Raw genomic sequence first — 25,028 nt, forward strand, 5'->3', positions numbered from 1 at the left:
ATATATATATATATATATATATATATATATATATATATATATATATATATATATATATATAACATGCAAGAGAACATCAGATCACTAAAGAAGAGGTGTTGCGAAGTATCCATATCACTCAAGCCCGTATTACCATCGATTTAGGAGCCTCCTCAGCATCAATTTTTTGATAATTTAATGGAGGAAAATGCAGTATGACTATAAAGATTTGTAGTCATCAGTTTTAAGTGGGGCACCATGATCAGATATTTATTAACCCCTTGAATCTGCTCAAGTGTTTTCTAGTTTATTGAAGCTACTGCCATATGATTTTATTCAGATTAGAGCAGAACTCAGTTAGTGAAGGGGTAAGTCAGTGCAACATCCAATCCCTCCAGTTTGAAAAGTTTCTTCTAAACTGAAAAAAATAGTGTGGTAGTAGTATGATTAAAAATGAAAAATCGTTATCTGATTGCAGGTGTTACAGCAATATGTATACTGTACAGAAGAGAATTGTGTATGCTTGTAAAGGTAAACTTATGGCACATTCCTAAAATGTTTGTGGAATACAGCGCTCTTTTGTCTTACATGTTCTGAAAATGGTACAGTGAATCTGTCAGTTATGAAGCTGATGTGTTGACATGCCATGGAATGTGTGTAACCCATTAAATAACAATTAATGCATTAACCACATCCAGAGCCTGACCCCACACTTTTCCCCTAGAAACATATAAACCATTCTGCTTACTGATATACTTTCCAAACACAGTAAACTCTAAATTATCCGGCATAATTCAGGCAACTGCTGTGGTGAATAAGTTAAACACCAGATGTTGCATAGTATCCCCCACTGGCTCAACATTCAGTGTGAAGCTGGATATTGTGCTAATAATAGTTTCGACCCTAAATCCTAATAACTTTCCCATGAGTTAAAGTTGAAAAATAAGCATAAAATACAACACTGCAGTGATATGGTAGAGTAATACAGTGCCAGTTAGCTACCTTCTTTCAGGTAGGTAAATACGCCTCGAAACTGGATGTTGCATAATTTTGCCAGATCCTGCATTGCTTTCAATAGAGCTGAGCCAACAGCGCCAGATATTGTGTTGGGCCTGATATTGCGACGACAGATAATTGAGAGTTTACTATACTTTACTCTTCAAAGTAGTGGTAGGTGGGGGCGCCCATCATCCACTCACTCAATGTAGAGGTGCCATATGATCTCTACACTGAGTGACAAGCCAAATGGTTTCCTGTACCCAGGAAACCATTTACTACGCTGGGTGGTAACTATATAACCGGGGTTTCTGGCAGGGTTAAGTGTCCCCCAGATTCCCCTATCCAAAATCACTTAATCATGGCAGTTGTTTCAGAGAGCCTCGGAGGACCCAATACCTGCCCAGGGCCCCAACCAAATGGGCAGACTCGCGTGGCTATGTGGAATGTGAGCAGTGTGAATGAGGAGAGCAAGAGGGTGGAAGTGGTGAATGTGTTCAAGAGTGCGAGATGTGCTGTGATGGAACTGTGTGAAACGAAGATGAAAGGGTGTGAAGTGGAGGAGTGGGAGGGTGTGAAATGTGTAAGATCGGGAATGAATGGGCGAGGAAGATGCAAGAAAGGAGTTGCTTTCTTGATGAATGAGGTGTGACAGAGGGGAACGAGAGACTACAAATGTGTTAGCTCGAGATGTATGTATGTCAAGTTCAAGTTTGAGAAGGTGAAAGTGGCAGTGATTGTAGCATATGCACCATGTGAGGACAGGAGTGAGAGAGAGAAAGACAGGTTTTGGGATGAGCTGGGTGAAGTAGTGGGAGAAATGCCCAGGAGCTATAAAGTGATTGTGATGGGGGATATGAATGGAAGAGTATGCACTGGTCCTGATGATGACATAATGGGTTGCTATGGAGTACCAGAAGAAAATGATAATGGGAAAAGACTAAAGGATATGTGTCAGGAGAGGAGGTCGTGCATTTGTAACTTGTATTTCAAAAACAGAGATGCACATAAATATACATGGTATAGAGGGAACGGGGATCGTGCTGAAAAAAGCCTGATTGATTACGTGCTCGTAGAGAGGTCGATGATGGGAATGGTTGCTGATACAAGGGCTGTGAGAGGAAATTGTGGAGGTCTGTCAGATCATAATGTGGTATGCAAGATCAAGCTGAAAGGAGTGAGGTGGATCAGGAGAGAGAGAAGCAGTCAGGGAGAAAGACTGAAAGTAGAGAAGCTGAGGATCAAAGAAATGGCAGATGAATACAGGACCAAAGTAGAGGACGAGTTAGAATTACTGAATTGGAATGAAATGGATCTGGACGGACTGTGGAATGCATATAGGGATTGCTGAGTTAGGAATGCTAAAGCGGTATGTGGTGTGGCAAGAGTAACAACAAAGAAGAAAGGTACAGCATGGTGGGATGAGGAGGTAAAGAAAGCGGTGGAGGAAAAGAGGAAGAAGTGGCTAAAGTGGTTACAGGATAGGGGTTCAGTTGAAATAAGAACTGAATATGTTGAGAGCAAGAAGCACGTAAAGAGACTAGTGAAGAGGAAAAAGGAGGAGGTAAATGAGGATCTAGGAAAGAAAAATGAATGCGAAGTACTCTGAAAATAGAAAGTTATTCTGGAAAGACGTGCGGAAATGTAGAAGTGAAAGCGGTAAGAAATGGGATGGTGTGCAGGATGCAGGTGGTAGATTATTAACCCATGGAGATGAAGTAAGGACCAGATGGAAAGAATATTTTGAAAGCCTGATGAATGGGGATAGAAAGAGCAGAGCAGCTGTAAACATGATTGGTTTTGGGGGTGTGCACAGAAGGAATGCAGTGACAGGAGACGTGACACTCGCACAGGTGAAGAGTGCTGTGAAGCGGCTGAAAAATGGGAAAGCAGCTGGGGTTGATGAGGTGTATGCAGAGATGCTTAAATGTAGTGGAGAGAATGGAATGAAGTGCTTGTTGGAGATATGTAAGAAGGCATGGATGAGTGAAACTGTGCCTGCAGAGTGGAAAAAGCCTGTGATTGTACCCCTGTACAAAAATAAAGGTGAACGAAGTGAGTGTAAGAATTATCGTGGCATAAGCTTACTGAGTGTGGTAGGGAAGGTATATGGAAGAATTATTATAGAGAAAGTAAGAGAGATATCAGAAGTCCTAGTGAGCGATGAACAGGGTGGCTTTAGGAGTGGCAGAGGATGTGTGGACCAAATATTTGCAGTGAGACAGATAGCAGAGAAGGCTTGTGAGAAGGACCATAAGGTGTTTATGGCATTCATGGATCTGGAAAAAGCATATGACAAAGTGGACAGAGAAGGATTGTGGAAAGTTTTGTGCATATACGGTGTAGAGGGTAAGCTGTTTGGTGCCGTCAAGAGTTTTTATGATGGTAGTGAAGCATGTGTCAGGGTTAATGGGTGTCTAAGTGAATGGTTCACAGTTGGTGTGGGAGTGCGACAAGGTTGTGTGATGTCCCCATGGTTGTTCAATGTATATATGGATGGGGTGATGAGAAAAGTGAAAACATGAGTAATGGAGAGAGGGATGGCATTGGTAATGAATGGTGATGGATGGAATATCTCAAATTTGTTGTATGCTGATGATGCAGTACTGCTTGCAAGCACCGGACAAGAACTTGGTAGGCTAGTGCAGAGTTTTGCTGATGTCTGTAAGCGTAGTTCTTTGAGAGTAAATGTAGAAAAGAGTAAAGTGATGGTTATTGAGAGAGAAGGTGACTCCCAGTGCAATGTAACAGTGAATGGAGAGAGACTGGAATTGGTGAGAGAGTTCAAATACCTGGGTACAGTGACAGAAAAGAGGGGAAAATGTGTAAAAGAAGTTGAAAGTAGAGTGACACAAGGAAGAAAAGTGGCTGCTGCAATGAAGGCCTTGATAAGAAACAGGGGCTTGAGTGTTGCAGCTGCACGAGGCTTACATGAAGGAGTGTTAGTGCCAACTTTAACATATGGATGTGAGACTATGATGTGGCATGAAAATGAAAAGTCAAGAGTAAGAGCAGTGGAGATGGGACTGCTGAGGAATGTATGTGGTGTACAGAGGGTGGATAGGATACGAAATACTGTGATTCGTGAAAGATGTGGAGTGATAAAGTCGGTGGACACCAGAATTGAAGAGAGTGTACTGAGATGGTATGGTCATGCGTAAAGAATGGATAACAATAGAGTGGTGAAGAAGGTATATCTGAGCGAATTCGAAGGAGGGAGGAGGAGAGGTAGGCCAAGGAGAAGGTGGAGATGTATGGTGGATGAATGTGTGAGGAAGAGAGGTTTGGAAGTCGGTGAGGCTAGGGAACTGACAGGAGATCGAGCTGGCTGGATGAATTTTGTGAGGAGATATGCATAATCAGGGATTTTTGGCACTCCTTTTTAACGTGGCAGCGTCTGGATTGACTCTGTCGGATACGATATGTGAAACTACAGAACGTGGTGAATGTTTTTGGCATATCCGTTAGAGCCAGGATTCCGGGGGCTTGAATGATGAGTGAATCGAAGCGTGGCCCATTGGATTGGGCATTTTTGGGCTGTCTGAACATTGCTACTCCTCACCCTGCCCTTGGATGGGAAAGGAGGTCTGGATGATGATGATGATGATGATGATGATGATGATGATGATGATCAGGTACTTCACGTGCGTTGTGATACTCTTGTGTGCTGTTTCTACAAACTATGTTGATACAAAAATAAAATACTAATACATGCAAGAGGATAACAAGGTGCAATATTCCAAACAAATCGCTTTGGAAAAGGTGTTGGAAACCTTGTAGGCCGAAGATATTACGTGCATCAAACAGTCTCAGTATTCAGTGGACACACACCAGGACAACCACGTCAACAAGACAGAGAGCAAAAAATGATATCGATCTCTGCAACCCATGGATGTCTGATTTATGGTGTTCTAGCACATGTGTGACGGCGGCCACTGAGGTTAAGAGAGATCTTACCGCTCACAAAGTAAATAAGGCGACTGTCCGTTTCCACGATGCAAGTCAATTGTCGCTGTCGAAGCCATTTTAGCTCTGACATGTACTGTTCATGTATACGGGGTGGTACATATATAACACTCTTCATCCATGTCGATGGGTGATGTCTCGTTTGTTGCGAGCAGAGTTCGTCAACATTATCAGTGTCTACGCTACATAATTTATTCATTTCCTACTCCACTGACATATCCACACCAGGAGACTGAGCCGATCCTGCAATATTTAGGTAATCCCAGGCGAATTTCTATTGGAGTGCTGTTTGCGCACCACCCTGATTAGAGATAGATAAATAGATAGATAGAAAGACAGGTACATATATACGTACGTACATACACACATACGCATATAGGTATACATATTGCTAGAATGACATCGATAGACAGACAGATTGTATAGTTATGAGAGGTCAGTGCATGAGCTGTGAAGACGAGAGTGAAATGTTGATAAATAGTGAGGAATGGAATGTTTGAGAGGTGATACTTGCACATAATGGTGAGTTGCTTATAGTGGAAATATTTCTTGTCGGCTGGTTCAGAGCATTATGAACTTCTCTAAGCGAAGAGGTCTGAAAGTAAGAATAGGTAAGAGTAAAGCAGCTATCACTAAGACACAGGGTAACTTAGAATGTGATATGGTGGTGAACGGCTAGAAGTTGGAAAGTAAGTAAGAGTTGAAGCACTTAGGCACAGTGAGACAAAAGAGAGGTAAATATGCAAAGAAAATGAAGGATAGAGTGAATTGTGCAAAGAAAACCTTAAGATGTTATACTGCAAACGTCTGACTGCAGAGGTTGCTAAAGGACTGCATGAAGGTGGTGTTCATGTAAGGGTGTGAGGCTTTAGTATGACATGAGCATCATTTCTCAACAGTGAGAGCAATAATAATGGGGTTGTTTGAGACTGTACATGAGATTCTCATGTCTGACCTGTTGATCAAAAGGTAGGAGTGTGACGGTAATATCACTCAGTTAAAAAGGCTCTGAATAAGGTGATCAAAATGGTATGATTATTTATGTGAATCTTAGAGTAGGAGAAGATGCATAAGCAACACAGCCCAGGGATGCCATTTTCACGTTCTTCTCCAGCTCCTGATTACTTTCTTCATCCCTGGACACACTTTTCGAACTGAAGAGGGTGGATATAACCTTAATAAACCTTTTCTAAGTTCAAGAAAATCATCTGACTCTAGCAAAGGACGTCACCCGGAGTTCTTGACGACAAAGATGGCTGGGTGTGGTGAGTGAATATATGTGCACAGCGAGGTACCGTGCCTGAGAAAAAAGTAAATGGAGAAATTAATGGATGAAGCGTGTTTGAAGATGCTCATAACAGGGGCTGCACGCAGTGGACGGACAGCTCGTTATTCCAGAGACACCATTCTGCACATTTTTGCGTGGAATTTTTGACTTATGAAAGGAGCCGAAAGTCTCGTTGGTTAAAATGCAGAGTGATTGGCTGTAGGTTTGGTTTCACTGGGGACTTTCGTGCTCTTCGGTTTTTATTTCACACACACACACACACACACAATATACATATATATATATATATATATATATCTATCTATCTATATATAATATCTCTCTCTCTCTCTCTCTCTCTCTCTCTCTCTCTCTCTCTCTCTCTATATATATATATATATATATATATATATATATATATATATATATATATATATACTATCTATCTGTCTATCTACCTAGGCTGCTTCCCCCAAGGAAAGGGAGGTAGCCGAGACAGGACGACACACTCTCCATTTACTCATCCATTCAAACACATTCATTCGCATCTTAGCCCCAAAGGGGAGAACGGACAGATCCTCACCGCACCACACCGCACAAGGGTCAACTGTGCAATGCAATCAGTGACATCCGCAGCAGGGCCCGACAACAGAGCTGGTTTACCCCTCCCACATCATAACAAACTCATCCCCTTACCCGCACCTGACCTGAAATAGCTGATCAGACCAAATGCGGGAGAATATCCCCTCAGGGCTGCGTCATCACTTATTCATTCACAATTTCTCTCCATTTATTTCTGTCACGCACAGCCACTCTTCCTTGCTCAACAGACATCCCTCTTGCATCCAGCGCTCTCTTCACACTGTCCATCCATCCTATTCGTGGTCTTCCTCTCAGCCTTACACCTCTCACATCAGATCTAGTTATCTTTTTCACCAATCGCTCATTATCCATTCTCTCCATATGCCCAAACCATCGCAACACCCTCTGCTCAACTCTATCAGCCATCTCCCGAACAGCTTCAGTTCTCCTTCGCACTTCATCATTCCGCACCCGATCCATATGCGTCACTCCACACATACTCCTCAGATATATATATATATATATATATATATATATATATATATATATATATATATATATATATATATATATATATATATATATATATATACTGTATATTACTATATATCCATCCATCCTCCATCATCCAACCCTACGTTGCCCCATGAGGAGCGTAGGAGCCCGGGGCTAGGCAGTTGGTCCCGACATTTAAGATGAGAGTGACCACCCTCACTCATCCCTGAGTGTCATTACATGAGGAATCAACCCCAACCATTCCTTGGATATAAACCTTCACCGGCTCAATCCGACTGGAGCGCAATAATTACCCATTAAACCACCAGGCGCCAAAATTTGGTTATATGGTTACCACCCAGAGTAGTAAATGGTTTCCTGGTGTACAGGAAACCATTTGGCCTGTCACTCAGTGTAGAGTCACCCACAGGCAGAAGGAACAGGAAAGAATGAAGGAAAGAAAGACAGAAGAGGAAGTGTGAAGTCACCCGTAGGCAGAAGGACGAGGAAAGACTGAAGGAAAGAAAGACAGAAAAGGATTGAAGGAAAGAAGAACGGAGGAGAGGAAAGGGCAGACACCCAAGAGCAGCACTACATCGAGTGAGTGGATGGTTAGCGTCCCCATCTACCACAAAATATATATATACATATACATATATATATATATATATATATATATATATATATATATATATATATATATATATATATATATATATATATATATATATATATGTATATATATATTAGAGAGAGAGAGAGAGAGAGAGAGAGAGAGAGAGAGATTTTACTCCGCCTTTTCAAAGTTCAGATGAAGAAACAGAAATATTCTATGACGACATCTCCCAGATTATGGAAGAAGAATAGACCACATACACTATACTCATGGAAAACTACCAAAGTTGGCAAATCGAAAAATGGAGAAGCATGTATGGGAAAATTTGGAGTGGGAGAAAGAAATGAATTAGGAGAAATGGTGGTAAAGCGCCCTTGCATCACCATTTCCTTCATTTTGAAAACTTTTTGCCGTTAATGAAGGCGTATACCATCAGCAGCAGCAGAGGCAGCAGCTCTAGCAAGTCCACTGCTGAATAGAGGCCGTTCCCAACGTTTTCCATGGATTCTTTAACTGGGTCAATCTCTCCCACGTTTTGCCTTCAAACTTCTCTACCTTAACTCTTCACCTCCTGTCTGGCCTTTTTCTGCTACGCTTACAATCTCTCGGAGTCCAGTCAGTCAGCCGCTTGCTCCATCGGTTATTCTTTATTCTTGCTGCATGACCTGCCCACCTCCATTTCTGTTCTTTTACAAATCTATGATGTCCTTGCCTTTAGTCTGCTCTCTCACCCAAGTTAATCATTTCCTGTCACTTAAAGATATTCTCAACATTGACCATTTCATTACTCTGTGAGAACGGATTAGTTGCTTTTCCATTGATTTTGTCAGTTTCCGGGTCTCACAACCCTACGTCATAGCGAAGATCATATATTTGTTATGTACTTTTCGTTTCATACATACTGGCAAGCTACTTTTCATAATGTCTCGATGTTTACCGAAAGCTTTCCATCAAACTGCAATGCATCATTTTATTTCACAATCATAGGCTTTCGTTAGCTTTAGTGTTGCCCCAAGTAACTGAACTCCACTCCAGAATTTCTTCACTTATCTTGATGACGCTCATTGGTGTGTTTGGATTAAGCATTACCGTACTTTAGTTTTTCTCCGGTTCATCGTTAGCCCTACTTTGTGACTTTCTATTTAGGTCACTTAACATTTCTTGTAGTGTCTCTGCCGTTTCTGAGAGTAGGATAAAGTCATCTGCAAATCTTAAATGGTTTAAGTTTTCTCCATCTCTCCTTTGTTTTCCCAGTCTAGCTTTCTGAAAATACTTTCTGGGCATGCTGTAAATAATTTTGGTGAAATTGTATCTCCCTGACGCACGCCCTCCTCAACCTTCATTTTTCCGAATCGTTTGTAATTTAAATGTAGCAGTTCCTTCTTTATACATGTTTTCGAGCAGTTTTACAATGTCCTCATTTACTGTTTCTTCTCGTGATTATTTTATAATTGCTATGTGCTCCAGTGAGTCGAAACCCTTTTCGTAATCAACAAAACCTAAATACAGTGGTTTATTATATTCAGCAGTTTTCTCAGTTAGCTGACTCATTGTGTGTAGACGATCAGCAGTCGATTATCCGTTTCGGAATCCCGCCTGCTCACGAGATTGGTTCTCATCCAAATTTGTAGTTATTCTGTTCGTAAAGACATTATTGAAGAGTTTGTAAATAACTGATAATAAGCTAGTTGGTCGATAGTTACTAAGATCTTTTGAGTCGCATTTTCAGTAAAGCATAATAACTATTGCACTGCACCATGTTTTGGGAATTTTCTTCTTTATAAACTGAGTACATAAGCGGGAGAGCCTGTTTTGTACTTCAACACCTGCATCCAACAGTAAATATGGTTCTATTACATCTTCTCTCAGGGCCTTCCCTCTTTTCATACTTTTAAGAGAAATGTTTACTTCGTCTGGTGTTACCTCTGGTATTTCACTTCTGTTAACTGAAAAGTTAGCTATTGGTACTGTTGTCTTTGATGTAACTATACAGTTCTATAAAAAATTCTTCAACCCTCTTCACCATCTTATCTTTGCATTTAATGACTTCACTGTTTTTGTCTTTCAGTGAAATACTGTAATTTGTTGCTTTCCTCGTGCCATTTAACTTAAGACCTGTTTCAGACTTTTCTCGTTTTTGATGGTTTCTTTTATCTAATTCATGTTTCTCTTTCTTTTTTTCTTATCTTTGTCTGTTGTTGATAAGCTTATTTAATTCTGCTCTTTCTGGTTCATTTTTCTTTCATTTACTTTCATATCTTTTCCTCTTTTCATGAGCTCAAGGGTCATTTTTTAATACTTGTTGACCTTGATTCTATCAGCTTTCCCTGCTACCTCTGTTGATTCTCTAAGCATGTTTGCTAGTCAGTCATTCAACTCATCATTGCCACACGCGGTATAACTTAGCCTAAAATATGTTCGTTATATGTATCTTTAATTCAAAGACTGCTTTGTTTTCGCTGACTTTTATGGGGCATATCTTTTTATATTTAATCAGCTTCTTTCTTTCACTTCTGAAATTTAATTTGGCTGTGCAACACACCATTCTATGGTCACTTCTTATATTTGCATTGCTCATAACAATCAAACAATCAATCATTTCCTCTGGAACCCCACGGGATGCATAGGGCCTCGACGAACTCTTTCCACCAATATTTGTTTCTTGCCATCTCCTTCAGGTCCCACCAACACTCCTCTCCTGCTTCTCTTTTCATTGTCCTCAACCAGGTTTCCCTCTGACTACCTCTACCTCTTCTTCCTCTAGCAGTCCAGTCTGTCACATCCTGTATTACACAACCTTCTTTTCTGTATATGTGCCCCAGCCACTTCCACCGAGACAGTCTCACATAATCATTAGCTGGTTCCACTCTCGTAATATCCTTTACTCTTGCATTTGTATCTCTGTCTTGCCACTTTACCCCAGGAATCCTTCTCAGTGTTTTATTCTCAAATCCTAATACTTTCTGATCTGTTGCAATTGTACTGTACCATGACTCATGCCCGTAAACTAAAATTGGTCTAACCATTCACTTGTAAATTTTCACTTTAGTATGTACCTAAAGCATATTATTATTCCAAACAGATTTCAACATTCCAACAGCTCGCCAAGCCTGTCTAATCCTCTCCTCAATTTCATTGTTCAATGATCCATTAGATGATACAATCGTTCCCAGATATTTAAAGTTTTCTACATTCTTCACCACATTATTCCCAGTTACACAATCGATTTGGTTCTCCACGTTCATAATAATAATTTCAGTCTTTCCACAATTTATTACCAATCCCACTTTTTCTCCTTCCTCCACCAGACAATCAAGCACCCTCTGCATCGCGTAAATACTTCCGCAGATCAGTACAATATTATCAGCATAGTCCAAATCCATCAGCTTCTTATTTTCTTTCAGTTAATTCCTGCACCTGTTCTCCTTACAAGCTTTCTCATAACATAATCCATAATCAAAACAAACAGCAATGGCGAAAGAACTCCTCCTTGAATCACTCCTGACCTAACTTGAAATGGATCACTCAAAGAACCACCCACCATTACCTTACAAAAAGTACCTTCATGCAGGCTTCTAATAATATTTACATACTTTTCGGGTATACCATAGAATCTCATAATTTTCAACATAGCTCCACGTGACACACTATCAAACGCCTTTTCAAAATCCACAAAACACATACGTACTAAGTGGCATTTTCATCTCATTAGCTTGTTGCATTAGATGCCTTACAATAAAAATCTGATCATTACAACCTCGACCCTTTCTAAATCCCGCTTGTTCTTTTCTTAAAATTTTTATCAATTACTGGCTCTATTCTGTTCAACAAGATTTTTGAAAAGACTTTTGCAACTACAGGTGTCAAAGTTATCACCCTCCAATTGCCACACACACACTTAAATCTCCTTTTTTTGGTATTTTTATAATCACTTCATTTTTCCACTGTTCTGGAATTCCACCATTATCCCAAGCCACATTAAAAGGTTTCAAAAGCGTATTCAACTCATCATTCTCCACCTTAAGCATTTCAGGAAATATTCCATCCTCTCCTGGGGCCTTAAAATTCTTTAACTCCTTTATAGATTTTGCTACCTCTTCCACGGTTATATCCCCTGTTTCTATCTGCAAATCTCTCCCGGCTGGCAAAATGTCCTCTTCAGATGGGATTGGTCTGTTTAGAACAGATTCAAAGTGCTCTTTCCACCTTCCTTTTATATCCAAATCTTTAGTCATCAAATTACCATTTCTATCTCGTACAGGTGTTTCCTTCCTTCTCTTTTCAGTCCCAGTTAACTCCTTTATGGGCTGATACGCTGCTCTTGTGCTCTGACCGTCATTTTTACTTAATTTAGTTTCTGTCTCTGTCGCCTTTTCATCATATAGCCTCCTCTTATCACGTCTAACGAGTCTTTTTACTTCAGCATGTAAACTCCAGTACTTTGCTCTAAGTACTTCAGCTACCTGGCCATCAACATGTTGTTCTTCACTTCTTAACTTAGCCTCTTTCTTTTTCTGAACTGCTTTCCATATTTCATCTGACATCCACGTTTTCCTTCTCGCTTTTCTCTTTTTCTAAATAGTAACCTTAGCACTCTCATGCAAAACCTCTTTTATCTCTCTCCACAATTGATTAATATCATTGTCTTCAGATTCCATCAAAGTCTGCAGGACTAGAAACCTGTCCCTACATTCCCACAGAAACTCTTCCTTTGTGTTCTCATCACTCCTCAGCTCATCCAAATCATAATTATTACCTCCTGTATAACTACCATTAACGTTTCTCTTAAGTTTTATTTTAATCTTTGACACAACAAGTTGATGATCATTACCTATATCTGTCCCCCTCCTTACGCAAACATCTTGCAAATAACTCCTATGCCTTCTGCTAATTGCAATGTGGTCAATCTGGTTACAATATTTACCACATGGTGAAATCCAAGTAGTCTTATGTATTTTTCTATGCTCAAAGATAGTTCCACCAATTATAAGGTCATTTGCCAAACAAAAGCTTCCAAATCGCACCCCATTTTCGTTTCTTATACCAACACCCTCATTACTCATACAATCTTCAAAGCCATCCCTACTACTGCCAACAATCGCATTAAAATCATCAATGCAAATTAACACATCATGTCTTGCCACGCTATTCACTGCATCCTGCAGCGTCTCATAAAGTCATCCTTCATTTCATCAGCAGCCTCATTTGTCGGAGTGTACCCTACAACCATACTGATATTATTATGGTCAGATTTTAAACGAACATAAAGCAAGCGCTCATTAATTGGTTCAAACTCACATACTGCCTTACAAGCATCTTTGCCCAGCAGTAAGCCTACTCCTTAGTAATGATTTCCATCACTCCTACCAGACACCAACATAGTAATACCATCCTCCAAATTCATATTATCAACTCCAAGCAACCTCGTTTCTGTAAGAGCACAAATATCCATCTTGTATTCCTTGAACACTGAAATAAGCTCTTCCATTTTACCAGCCTGATTGAGAGTTCGAACATTCCAGTTTCCAATTCTTAAGGTTCTTTTTGGATGTATAAACTTATTTTTACACCGTGGGATTCTTAGCACCCCCTGCCCACTTAAGGGCTACACGGAACTGAGGGTCATTGCTTCGTCACCAGAGTTCATCAAGATTTCTTAGGCAAAAAAATATTTTACCCTGGAGCCAATGCTAGTGAGTCGCAGGAACCAGACAGTGGAGAGAGGAAATTAACTAAACGAAAGTAAAATGCAGAGGGTTTGGATAGAAAGTACAAGGGAAAGAAAGAGAGCAAAAAGAATGTAGATTAAAGTGTCCCTTTTAGTTGCCTCTTACGACAAGCAGAGAACACTGGGAAAGTATTCTATCCCCCCTTCCCCAGGGGGGATAGAATATTTATAACCGCGTTATTCTTATCTGCTATAATGAAGTCAGTTTCGTGCTTTGTTTCTCCATTTGGACCTCTCCAGGTCCATTTTCTCCCTGTTCTTCTTCTTAAACATTTCAGCAAAATTTATCACCATTCCTCCTTTGTCATTCCCTTCTTCCAATCTGAATTTTCCCATACATTCTCCTCCATTTTTCGATTTGCAAACTTTCACGTTGAAGTCTCCCATGAGTATAGTATATCTGGCTTTTTCTCTTCATAATCTGGGAGATGTCGTCATAGAATGTTTCTATTTCTTCATCTGAGCTTTGAGAAGTCGGTGTATACACTTGTATTACTATCAGGGTGGATCTTTTGCCTAGTATGATTACAAGCCATGCTACTTTGTCATATACACTGCTGAATTTGAAAATTTTCTGTGTAAGATTTCTGTTAATTGGAGGTCCTATGCCACTAACTCTTTCAATTTGCCTCTCTCTTTAGTAAAATATGTGGTTGCTGCCTTGGAGCTAAATAAGTTTTTCTTCTTTTCTGTGGATCTCACTAGACCTACAATATCGTATTATTTTTTTAAATAACAGAATAGGAGAAGGAAAAACAAATGAACAAAAATACTCCATGCACCAGATTACAGGTATCCTCCATTCATAAAAAATCTATAACAGTTGGACTTAAACAGCCACAGGTTAAAGTTTGGGGGGAACCCAATCTGGGGAAGCGAGTTCCAAAGAGATGAATTAGGGACATAAATGAATTCCGATGGGCAAAAGTTCTGCAATATGGCAATGTGATAGTCCAGCCATGAGCACTACCAGATGCCCGTGTGGCACGGGGGAAGGCATGGAGGTGGCACAATGGATGCAGCTTTGTCTTAGTATTTGCCATAAAAGTATGCAAGGGAAGTAACATTTCTTCATACTTTTAGGGGAGGTAGTTCATTTGTAATAGTAGGGTTATTAATCATTCTAACAGTATTATTCTGAATTTTGTCTAGTTGCTTTAGTGCTACCTCTCCACATCCATTCCGCAAGGGTGAGCAATATTCTAGCTGAGAACGCACATGACTCTTATTAATTGTAGCTGACTGCTCGTCAGTGAAGAAGTTTCGGACTGTGTAATATAATCCATGTTTCTTTGAGGCGGTTTTAGCAAGTGATCTAACATGAGAGGTCCAGCTGATGGCATTGTTAAATGAAACATCGAGAATTTCAAAAGTTATAGAGATAGGAATATTAGTATTACTGAAGGTAATATAGAAATCAGGCAATATCTGTCTGTTAGTAAACTGTATATATCTGGTTTTACTAGTATTAAATGATACAAAGCTATTTTGTCCTCATTCAGTTATCTTAGATAATTCTTGATTTATGGAGACAGCAGTACTGAGTTGTGAGTTAGAGACATTGAACTTTGTGAATGAGTGTTTAATTGCAAATGATCTGTGAAGTGTTGAGTTATCTGCATATGAACGCATGGGATTGCTAAGGATAAGAGATCATTAATATGAATTAGGAATAGGGTTCGAGCCAGAACAGATCCTTTTGTCACGCCCGCATCAACCGAATGGAAGTTGGAAAAATACATCATCTACTTTAATTCATATCTCTATGTCGCTGAGTTATGAAGACATCAGAGGAACAAAAGACATTAGTCCATAGCAAGGGAGTTTGGTCAGCAGGGAACGGTGCCATACTCTGTTAAAAGCTTTAGAAATATCAAAGGCTACTGCATAAGTTTCTCCATGTTGGTCAGTTGACTGATGGATGGTATGAGTCAGGAGACTGATTGTATCAATAGTAGATCTCCCGTGGCGAAAACCATTATCAATAATTAAGTTGCTGGATTCAAGATGTTTAACTACAGTATAGGCTTATTACAATCTGAAATACTTTACCAAGAAAAGACGACATAGCTATTGGTCTGAAATCATAAGGGACATAGGAACGTCTTTTCTTTTGGAAAAATTTGGATATTGGCTTCGTGCTAAGGATCGGGGAATGAAAACGCACATATGCATAGTCTGAATAACTTAGCTAGAATAGAAGCGAGTTCTGAGGAGCACTTTTTCAAAATTATTGGAAGAATTCCATCTGGACCTAGAGCTATGTTGGTTGGCAAATTGTCTAGCATGGATTTTACATATCTAGTCTGTATCTTAAGTGAAGCAATTTCGGGAGAGTTAAGTTCTAGTACAGGGACGTTCTGGCTGACTTCCTCTAAGGTAGAATTACTGGCAAATGTATTGGCAAGGATGTTCACTTTACCATTAGGGCCATTTGTAACGTTACCATCTGAAGATTTTAGTGGGGGAATTGGTGGTGACTTGTTAAAGTTATTATTCAAAGACCTGAAAGATGACCAGAATATTTTGTTGTCAATAGGTAGCAAGTTTGTAATCATCTGCGAGGCTTCGTACATTGTATTTGTAGATCTTTATGGATTTCAGTTTAGTTAATGTCTCGGTCTCTGATTTGCCAAGAGAGTGCCTATTCACTTTCTGTGGCACACGATCCTAAAGCACCGGAAGTTGTGTGGCTGGACCTTTAGTGGACAATGATGCAACAGGAGCGCCAATAAAATTATTAACAGTAGAATTCATCTTTGGTTAGGGAGATTGTGGCAAATAATTTCACCTCCCTGACAAATACTATCTGGTGAGATATAATTTTTTTTGCCACTTTATTCAGTATATTTGGTGAAGCCTTATATATATATATATATATATATATATATATATATATATATATATATATATATATATATATATATATATATATATTGTAATGCAAAGAAAGAACCAAAGCCCACGAGCTTACTAAATCTTCCCTCCAAGAAAAAACAAAAACAAGATAACAGAGAGACAAATTCAAGATCCATGTATTTCGAGATGCCTGGACACACTGTGTTTGAAACATCGGAGATCATAGGCAGTAGGAAATACAGACAGAGGAAGATAGTTCCAGAGTTGACCTGTTGCGTACATGAAGGACTGGGAGTAGCAGTTAACTTTTGCGTTACAGAGTTCGACAGAAAAGGGATTAGGTTTGTTGCTAGATGGGTGCTACGTGCCTGTTGTAGATGTGGAGGCATGCAAGCAGGTAGTTTAGAGGAGAAGTGACCATTGAAGTAGCGACAGAAAAGAAATAATGATACAACAGTGCGGCGAAGAGACAGGTTGAAGGGAGCCAGTAGGAGGAGGAAAGTTAATGAGACGAAAAGCCTTTGACTCCACCCTATTGAGAAGAACTGTATGTATGGAGCCTCCCCTAACATGAGGGTTGTACTCTATACAGGGGCTAATAAAACCCGTGTATAAAGTCAACAACAGTGCAGGGGTAAAGAAGGCACAGAGTCGGCGTAGCACACCTAATCTCTTGGAAGCACATTTTAAATCACGAGAGAATGAAACCCCTGCTTGTATAAAGATGATGTAGTATTGAGCTAGATATTGTTAAAAAGTAGAGGATACTCCTGTGGAAGATTTTATCGGGTTGGTAGATATAAGAACTGAGTTTTTGATGCATTAAGAACAAGATTACTTTTACCCCTTTCAGAGATGTGAACCAAGTCAGACATTAGGTGTGCCATAGCCTCATCCCTTGTTTGTTGAAGTAACTGCTGAGATGGACGCTGTAGGAAGCGAATAGAAAGGTGAAGGGTGGAGTCATCAGTGTATGAGTGCATAGCGTTAGATGTACAGCTTGGATGGTCATTGATGAATAAAAGGAAGAGAGTTGGTGATAGGACAAACCCCTGAGGAACACCACTATTGATAGCTCTAGGAGAAGAAAGGTGGCCATCTTCAACAGCAGCTACAGAATGACCAGAAAGGATCCTATAGATGAAGGCACAGATAGAAGGACAGAAACCGTAATAGGGCAATTTGGAAATTAAAGATTTATGACAGACTTGACTGAAAGTCTTTGAGATGTCAGGTCCAATGGCAAAGCTTTCACTAAAGTCCCGAGAGTAGGATGACCAGGAGTCTGAAAGGTAAGTGAAAAGTTCACCAGCAGAGTGTACGCCACGGAACCCATACTTACGGCCAGAAAGAAGAGGAAAGATGCTTCTATTTTTTTTTTTTTTTTTTTTTTTTAAGAATAGACTCGAAAACTTTTGAAAAACATGATGTTAAAGCAATTGGACGATAATTAGAGGGCAGAGAATGGTCACCCATCTTTGGGACAGGGTGAATGAGAGCAAACTTCCAGGAAGAAGGAAAGGTACAAACTGAGAGATAAAGGCAAAAGAGTTTATATAGGCAAAGTGTAAGCACAGAAGCACAATTATTAAGGACAACAGGAGGGACCCCATCAGGCCCATATACCTTGTTGGTACTGGGGCCAACGATGGCAGAAAATACATCAATGGAGGAAAGTTTAATGTATGCCATGAGGAAGTCTGAGGGGGGAAGTGATGGAGGAACAACATCAGTATCATCTACGATTAAATTTGAAGGATAAAGTCTGAGTGAAGAGTTCAGCTTTGTCTGCAGAAGATATAGCTACAGAGCCATCAGAGTGAAAAAGAGAGGGGAAGAATGATGAGGTAAAGTTGATAGAAAGTTTTTTGGCAAGGTGCCTGAAGGAGAGGGAAGAATTCGAGCTGGAGAGTTCAGGGCATTTAGTACAAACGATTTTTTTTTTTTTTTTAGCGGAGCGAAGAACAAACTTAGCACAATTCCGGGCAGAAACATAAAAGAGATAAGATTCATGGATGGGTTGGCTCTGGCACCTTTTGTAGGCCTTCTGCTTGTTGTGGACAGAATATGTGTGATCAAAACAAGGATTTTTTTCCATTAGTCAAAGGATTTGAGAAACGAATGCATGCTTCCATACATAAGAGAATAATCTCTGAAATATACAAGGCACACTCAGATGGCTCTCAGCCATGGAAGCATTAATAATTCCAGGAAAAATCAAAGAAGTACTGTCTGAGAGCCTTCCAGTCAGCAGCTCCAAAGTGCCACAGCCGCAGCTTCTTTGGAGGGTCCACAATCCTTACTGGAGCAGTAGGACAGGTTTAGGTGATAAGGTTGTGATTAGAGGAGCCCAACTGAGAGGAAAAATTAACAGTGTAAACAGAAGGTTTAGTTGTAAGGAAGAGGTTAGGTATGTTGGAACTCTCTCCAAGGCGGTCAGGGATATTGGTAGGGTGGTGTACAAGCTGCTCTAGGTCATGAAGGATAGAAAAGATGTAGGCTTGTTCACCAGGTGGATCAGTGAAAGGAGAGGAGAGCCAAAGGTGGTGGTGAACACTGAAATCTCCCAGAATGGAGATTTCAGAGGAAGGAGAAATGGATAGGATGTGTTCCATCTTAGGAGTAAGATAGTCGTAGAATTTTTCATGGTGAATAGAATTAGGGGATAAGTAAACAGCACAGATATATTTAGTCGGAGAATGACAGGAAGGCTGAAGTCAGAGGGACGAGAATTCAGAAGATTCAAGTTCAAGAACACGAGAGCAAGAAATGTCTATGTGTACATATACACAACAGCCACCTTTGGCTTCGAAATGAGTATAGAGAAAGTAGGAGGATACAGAAAAGGGTTTGCTGTCAGTCGCCTCAGACAGCTGGGTCTCAGCTGCGAAAAGAAGATAAGGTTTAGAGGAGGAGAGGTGGTGCACAACAGAGAGAAAGTTATAGGAAAGGCCGCGAATGTTGCAGAAATTACTAAGATGTGTGTCGGACACTGGTACCAGGCATCTGGCTGGGTAGTCACCGAGAGATGGGCGGATCACAGGGACTTTGATGCCCCCCCCCCCCCGCGGGGACTCCGAGGCTTGGTTATTAGATGCCATTTATTTTTGTAAAATTTTGAATCGGAAATGAAATGTGTGATGTGCATATAGATTGGTGTGGACAGTTAGAGGAACTTGTCTTGGAGAGCATGCTGGCTTACTGAAACACTGAAAAAGTTCAGATATAGGGAATCCCATGGTCCGTGCCGTCTAAGACGGAACTTTGCATATCTGCAAGGTCTTCCCCTATCAGCCACCATGGAACATGCCAGGTAGCAGTGGGATCTTACACACACACACACACACACATTTATATATATATATATATATATATATATATATATATATATATATATATATATATATATATATATATATATATATATATATTGCTTCTGCTGTACTCCTTCGCAGCCAGCATCAAGGTTCCTGTTGGAAGATCTTAACCAACATTTAGAGAACAGGATTTTCAACGATGTTGTAAAACACAGTGGATGGTGGACAATTTACAGTATACTTAGTTAAACCTGCCTCTTGGACCACACTTGTCGATGACTCTAGTGTTTGCACTTATTTCCGCAGTAAAATAATTGAACATACTCCAGGAAAGTAATTGCTATCAATAGTAATTTCACCAAATTAATAATAAAGTCACAGTACACAGCATGCGAAGAATGGAAACGGAGAGAATTAGACACTACTAAAGAAAAATAATACGGCATTACTTATTGCTGAACAATAAGTAAATATGTATATATTCCCTTCACCTCTGCTGAATATTAGAATGAGATATAAGACGAGACAGTAGAGAACAACAGTAGCCCTACTGCTAGAACTGCACCAATGAAGAGTGTAATGTACTGACATGCACGGTGAACTTATGTGAGGGTTGAATGTTGATGGGCTGGTCTCTCTCTGTGGGCACGAAGCGGTAGAACTCAGTGCCGTTGTGGTACCACTTGAGGGAGTAGAGGCGGGTGGTGCTCAGATCATACCAGCAGCTCAGGTTGGCCTGGCCCCCAGCCCACGCATACTGGGGTACCTCCACTCCCTGCACCAGCTCACCGGCCCCGCCCGCCACACCTGGAAACACACAAACACCATTCATTACAACACTGACTGAAAAGATGATGAAACCAGAGGTGCCAAATCTTTCAACGTGGTGCGTTTATGGCAGAATATGACAATTGAATCCTGTAGACATGGACTGCAAGGCAGTGGATAGTAAGATGAAGGTGAGCTTTGACAAATAAAGACCAGGAGGGACAAAACACACACACACACACCGTTATCACAGCTCAGGTGTCTGTTCTGTCAGTACTTTTACTGCTATACTCGTGTAAGGAAATGTGAAATGCTAATCCTGCATTTTTGACTAAGAGAACAGAAGAGGGCATATGCAACCTGGACCCCAGATTCACAAACTTACCGTCATTATAACATCGTAACTGAAATATGAGTTTGCAGAAAACACAAGGAAAGCGCAGAATTCTTCCACGTGGCTGGTTCTTCTGTGAGTACAAATATTAAATACAAGGAAAGAGAATGTCTTAGTTTATTCGGTCTACCATGAAGAAAAGGAATGGTTAATCTTCGCATGTCTCTATTTCTTCCAGCAAAAGGAAACCAAGAGATATTGTTAGAATGTTTGGACACACTCAAACGTCTGTAGTAACACTTAAAGCGGGATGGGCCACACGAAAGCTAAACAAAACTGTCTGTTGATGGCCAGAAAAATATATATAACTGAGGTATCTGACGAAAGAATGGGTTAAGAGCACCATGGCTGGATATAAGATGAAACTTGAAATGCAAATTTCTGTATTGTGGACCGTTCAAATCCTTCATGCCAATGACGTCATTCTTTAAGTCTTTTCATCTTCAGACACTTTTATTCAGGTTAGGAGAGAATTTTTGAATTGAAGAGGTTAGACAGGATCTTCACTGACTCTTTCATTTTTTGTGGATCCTTCCTTGGTTTATTAAAATATCCACTGGTAAACCAATTAAATGAAGGAATATATATATCGCCAGATTCAAGATGTTAATAAATAACATAAACAAAACTGCACCTTAGACTCATGGACCACAAGGCATTGAAAAGTGCTGGAGAAACTTCAGCACTGCCAAATGAACACACATCACTAAGTTTAAACACATCCCAATAGGCTACGCAAGGAACAATGCACTGGTGGTGAGGACAGCTAACGAGGATCTGAAGGATAGTGAAGCATGTTACATGAGAGTGAAAACATAGTGTCACGAGAAACTGGAGACAATATACAGTATACCATTCATGGCTGAAAGACATTGAAGTTACCTTGCAGGTATCCACATGAGTCTCAAAATCTACTGTGTACACGACAAGCAATTACAAAATCATAATCACGCATGTAATGAATTTACATCCTCATTATTCAACCACTCGCTCTTACTTGATGATTGATGGTGCATGTGTTGATTCCCAGAAGCTCTTGGAATTCACTCTCAGCTAAATAATATTGTCAGGTGATGGAGGAAAGAAAATACGAGAGACGACGCAACCAGGAGAGAGCCAAGAGCAGCCTGGAGTAGGTTTCACACTTCATATCACCAGTGTCTGACGCTGTTTCCATCATTGCTTCCCGCATCTATTTATTCACGTTGATAATTGGACCACTAATATACAGGAACAAAATATAACCACAGTCTCCACAATAAAACATTCTAACTAACGGTATAGTGTGTTTGTATGAAGGATACAGAATCTAAACTAACTGCGTTCATACGTAATACATAAACAATGATAAATAATTAATGCTTTCATTTAAAATACTCTGTTGGCATTTAAAATACTCTGAAACATTTGGTGAAGGGACCCAAACATTCTCTTGCAAGATGTAGCCTACCTCATCGTTGTCCGACTGACGGCGAGCTACTGGTAGCAACTTATTAAAAATCTCTAGTTATTTTATGAGTGTCATGTCTACATGCTTAACCACCATAATTGTGGCTTGCATTTTCTGTATTTTCCGCACTAACTGCGATTTCACTAATAGTCTCTGTATACCTGTAACGTGCGGTTTGTGAGTGCGTGACGAGCAAGCGAGCTCCATGTTATCGCAATTTCCCTTGATATAAAATTACACCTACAGGCTGAATCACTGAAATTTAATTGCTAGTGTTGATGTCAAAAACACATTGTCGCGACAGAAAATCTTGTTTTAATTTGATTTCGTAACTGAGGCGTTCACCTGTAGGAGCCGAACACCCTTGGAAAACTCGAGATTCCAAGGGGTTCTTACGCCTTTACTAGTGAGTTTTAAACTGATAAAAAAAAAATAATAATAATATATCACAAACACTTTCATCTCTGCTTCACATAGGAGTAAAAAATAGCTTCTGCATAGCGTGACCGTGGAGTCGGGCCGGGTCGAGCCGGGCCGCTCATTTCTAAGCTTAACAGAGTAAACATCGCTGCCTCGCTGTTGATAACTACATTTTTATCTTTCCTTGTGTATTAGTACGCTATATTTCTTTAGCTCTTTTATCTCACATTTAAAATGGTAAATATTATTTTCATTCCTCCTCTACTTAAGAAAAAAAAATCACCATTTTATATTATAATATTTTCCTGCGCACCTGGTAAAAATTTGTACCGTACGTTTTTAATATCTATAATAACGAGCAGTTTATCTGGCATTCCAGACCATCTTGGGATATGTTCCTCACAACAATTCGTTTTGCTCACTGTCAGTATTTTCTCTTCGCTCGCAATGGTAGCTCAGTATGGTAACGTGTTTTTTTCATTCCCGTCTGAGGCTCTCTACCTTTTCAAGTAGCAACGCTGTCTTTATGGAGCTGCTGTCTGGGGGACTCTCATGTACTGTACAGTACTTCAGTGGCCTTCCATGGAATGTCCCTTTGCTTTTAAGGCCGAGATGGCTCTGGAGGAAGAATGTATATAACAAATATTTTCTTCCTGAACATCTATCTATCTATCTATTGCCAGACTCCTCAATCCCGTAAGGGGGGGCCACAAACAAATCTCCTCCATGTCGCCCTGCCCCCCTCCATTTCACTGCCCTGCTCCCAGCTCACACACCCCTCTCTCATATACCTCTCCACTCCGTCCCATCCCTGGCCTCCCCCTCCCTCTCCCCCCCCCCCTTCGCTTCACTCACTTAAATTCTCCTGGTCAGTCTCACTCTCCATCCTCTACACATGCCCAAGCCACATCAAGGTGTTTCTCCTGACGCTTCCTATCACATCCACATCCACACCACAACGCTCCTTCACTTTCTCATTTATCAGTCTGTCTCCCCATGTGACTCCACGTACTTCTCTCAAATAATTCATTTTCACTGCTCTCACTCTTGACTTCTGTCCCTCCAGCAAGGTCCAAGCATCACTTCCATACGTTAGAGTTGGTATCACAATACTGTCATGAAAGTATAAATTCCTTCATACTCTCTGATCATTGCAACTTAAACTGCGTTTTTTTCTAATTCTCTCCATAAGGAGGTGGATTTTAAAAGCAACTACCGTGAACTTATCTATAAATCACATGCACATAATGTAACGTAATTTGTTAATTATCTTCAATAATTTTCATTCGTTCTCTTTATAATGATTTTCCGATTCTTTACGTCAAGGACTGAACGCTGTTTCATCACAGTGCTCTTAAAAGCTACGTTCGTACTCTCCCGGTTCATCTCAGTTATCGTACCCTGTATCTCCTCGACTGATGCTCAGAAAAGAACCGTCACCAACATACCGAAATTGGTTCAGTTCCTCATCATTTATATTAATTCCTTTGCCATTCCATTCTATGAACATTGTGTCTGCTTGTGTAAAACATCGTTACTGATATTTTCTAGCTCTCTTTGTGGAGTTTAATCTAGCAATACCATCCCTTTAAACATTTTACAACATTTACAACCAAATTCCCGATATCTAGAAGCAAGCAATCGCCATCCCCATGCTCTAATCAAGAAAACTTCCAAAGGTCCCGCATCATATAGAGTAATATTGTTACCCTGCACACCATTCATTAACATAGAAAAATTGAGCTTAAAGAATATCACTCTCCGGATCCCCTGTATGATTCCCAACATGGAATCTAACCTACAGCACTTATCCAACACCCACCACTCCAGGCTATCTCATCCTTGATGGATTCGGCAAGAAAAAAAATACGATTAAGAACTTCCCTAGCAGTCCCAGATATAAACAAATAATTTTAACACGTTGCCAAGATATATTTTAATAAACAAAATCTTTGACACAAATATCTAATATAATTATTTATAAACTGGCCGACCAACTTTCTGTGATGCAGACAAGCCCAGGTATTCTACTAAAACCAAAGATTTAAATTCAGAACACTTACCAACGGTGTACCTCAAGGCTTAAGCCTTCCACCCTCACCTTTTAACCTTTTCCTCCAAGATCTGCCAACCCCTCCCCTTTTTAGTAAGAATACTCTCCTATGCCGAAGACTTAGCAATAACTTCACAA

General features: G+C 40.1%; 1 protein-coding gene across 1 annotated transcript in view; it reads right to left on the bottom strand.

Moving 5' to 3' along the window:
* The window catches only part of LOC145412875 (uncharacterized), a 255,073-nt gene extending 234,109 nt beyond the window's left edge, over nt 1-20,964 (bottom strand). The window contains exons 1-2 of the mRNA XM_080282675.1: nt 20,955-20,964; nt 20,395-20,612 (exon numbers count right to left, since the gene is read on the bottom strand). Coding sequence (XP_080138801.1) covers nt 20,395-20,612; nt 20,955-20,964 — 228 coding nt within the window. The remainder of the gene's footprint in view (nt 1-20,394; nt 20,613-20,954) is intronic.
* Between the last annotated feature and the right edge of the window lie 4,064 nt (nt 20,965-25,028).

The sequence above is a fragment of the Coenobita brevimanus genome, chromosome 94, assembly GCF_032717465.1.
Source record: "Coenobita brevimanus isolate Jiangsu-jjx chromosome 94, ASM3271746v2, whole genome shotgun sequence".
Classification (NCBI taxonomy): Eukaryota; Metazoa; Arthropoda; class Malacostraca; order Decapoda; family Coenobitidae; genus Coenobita; species Coenobita brevimanus.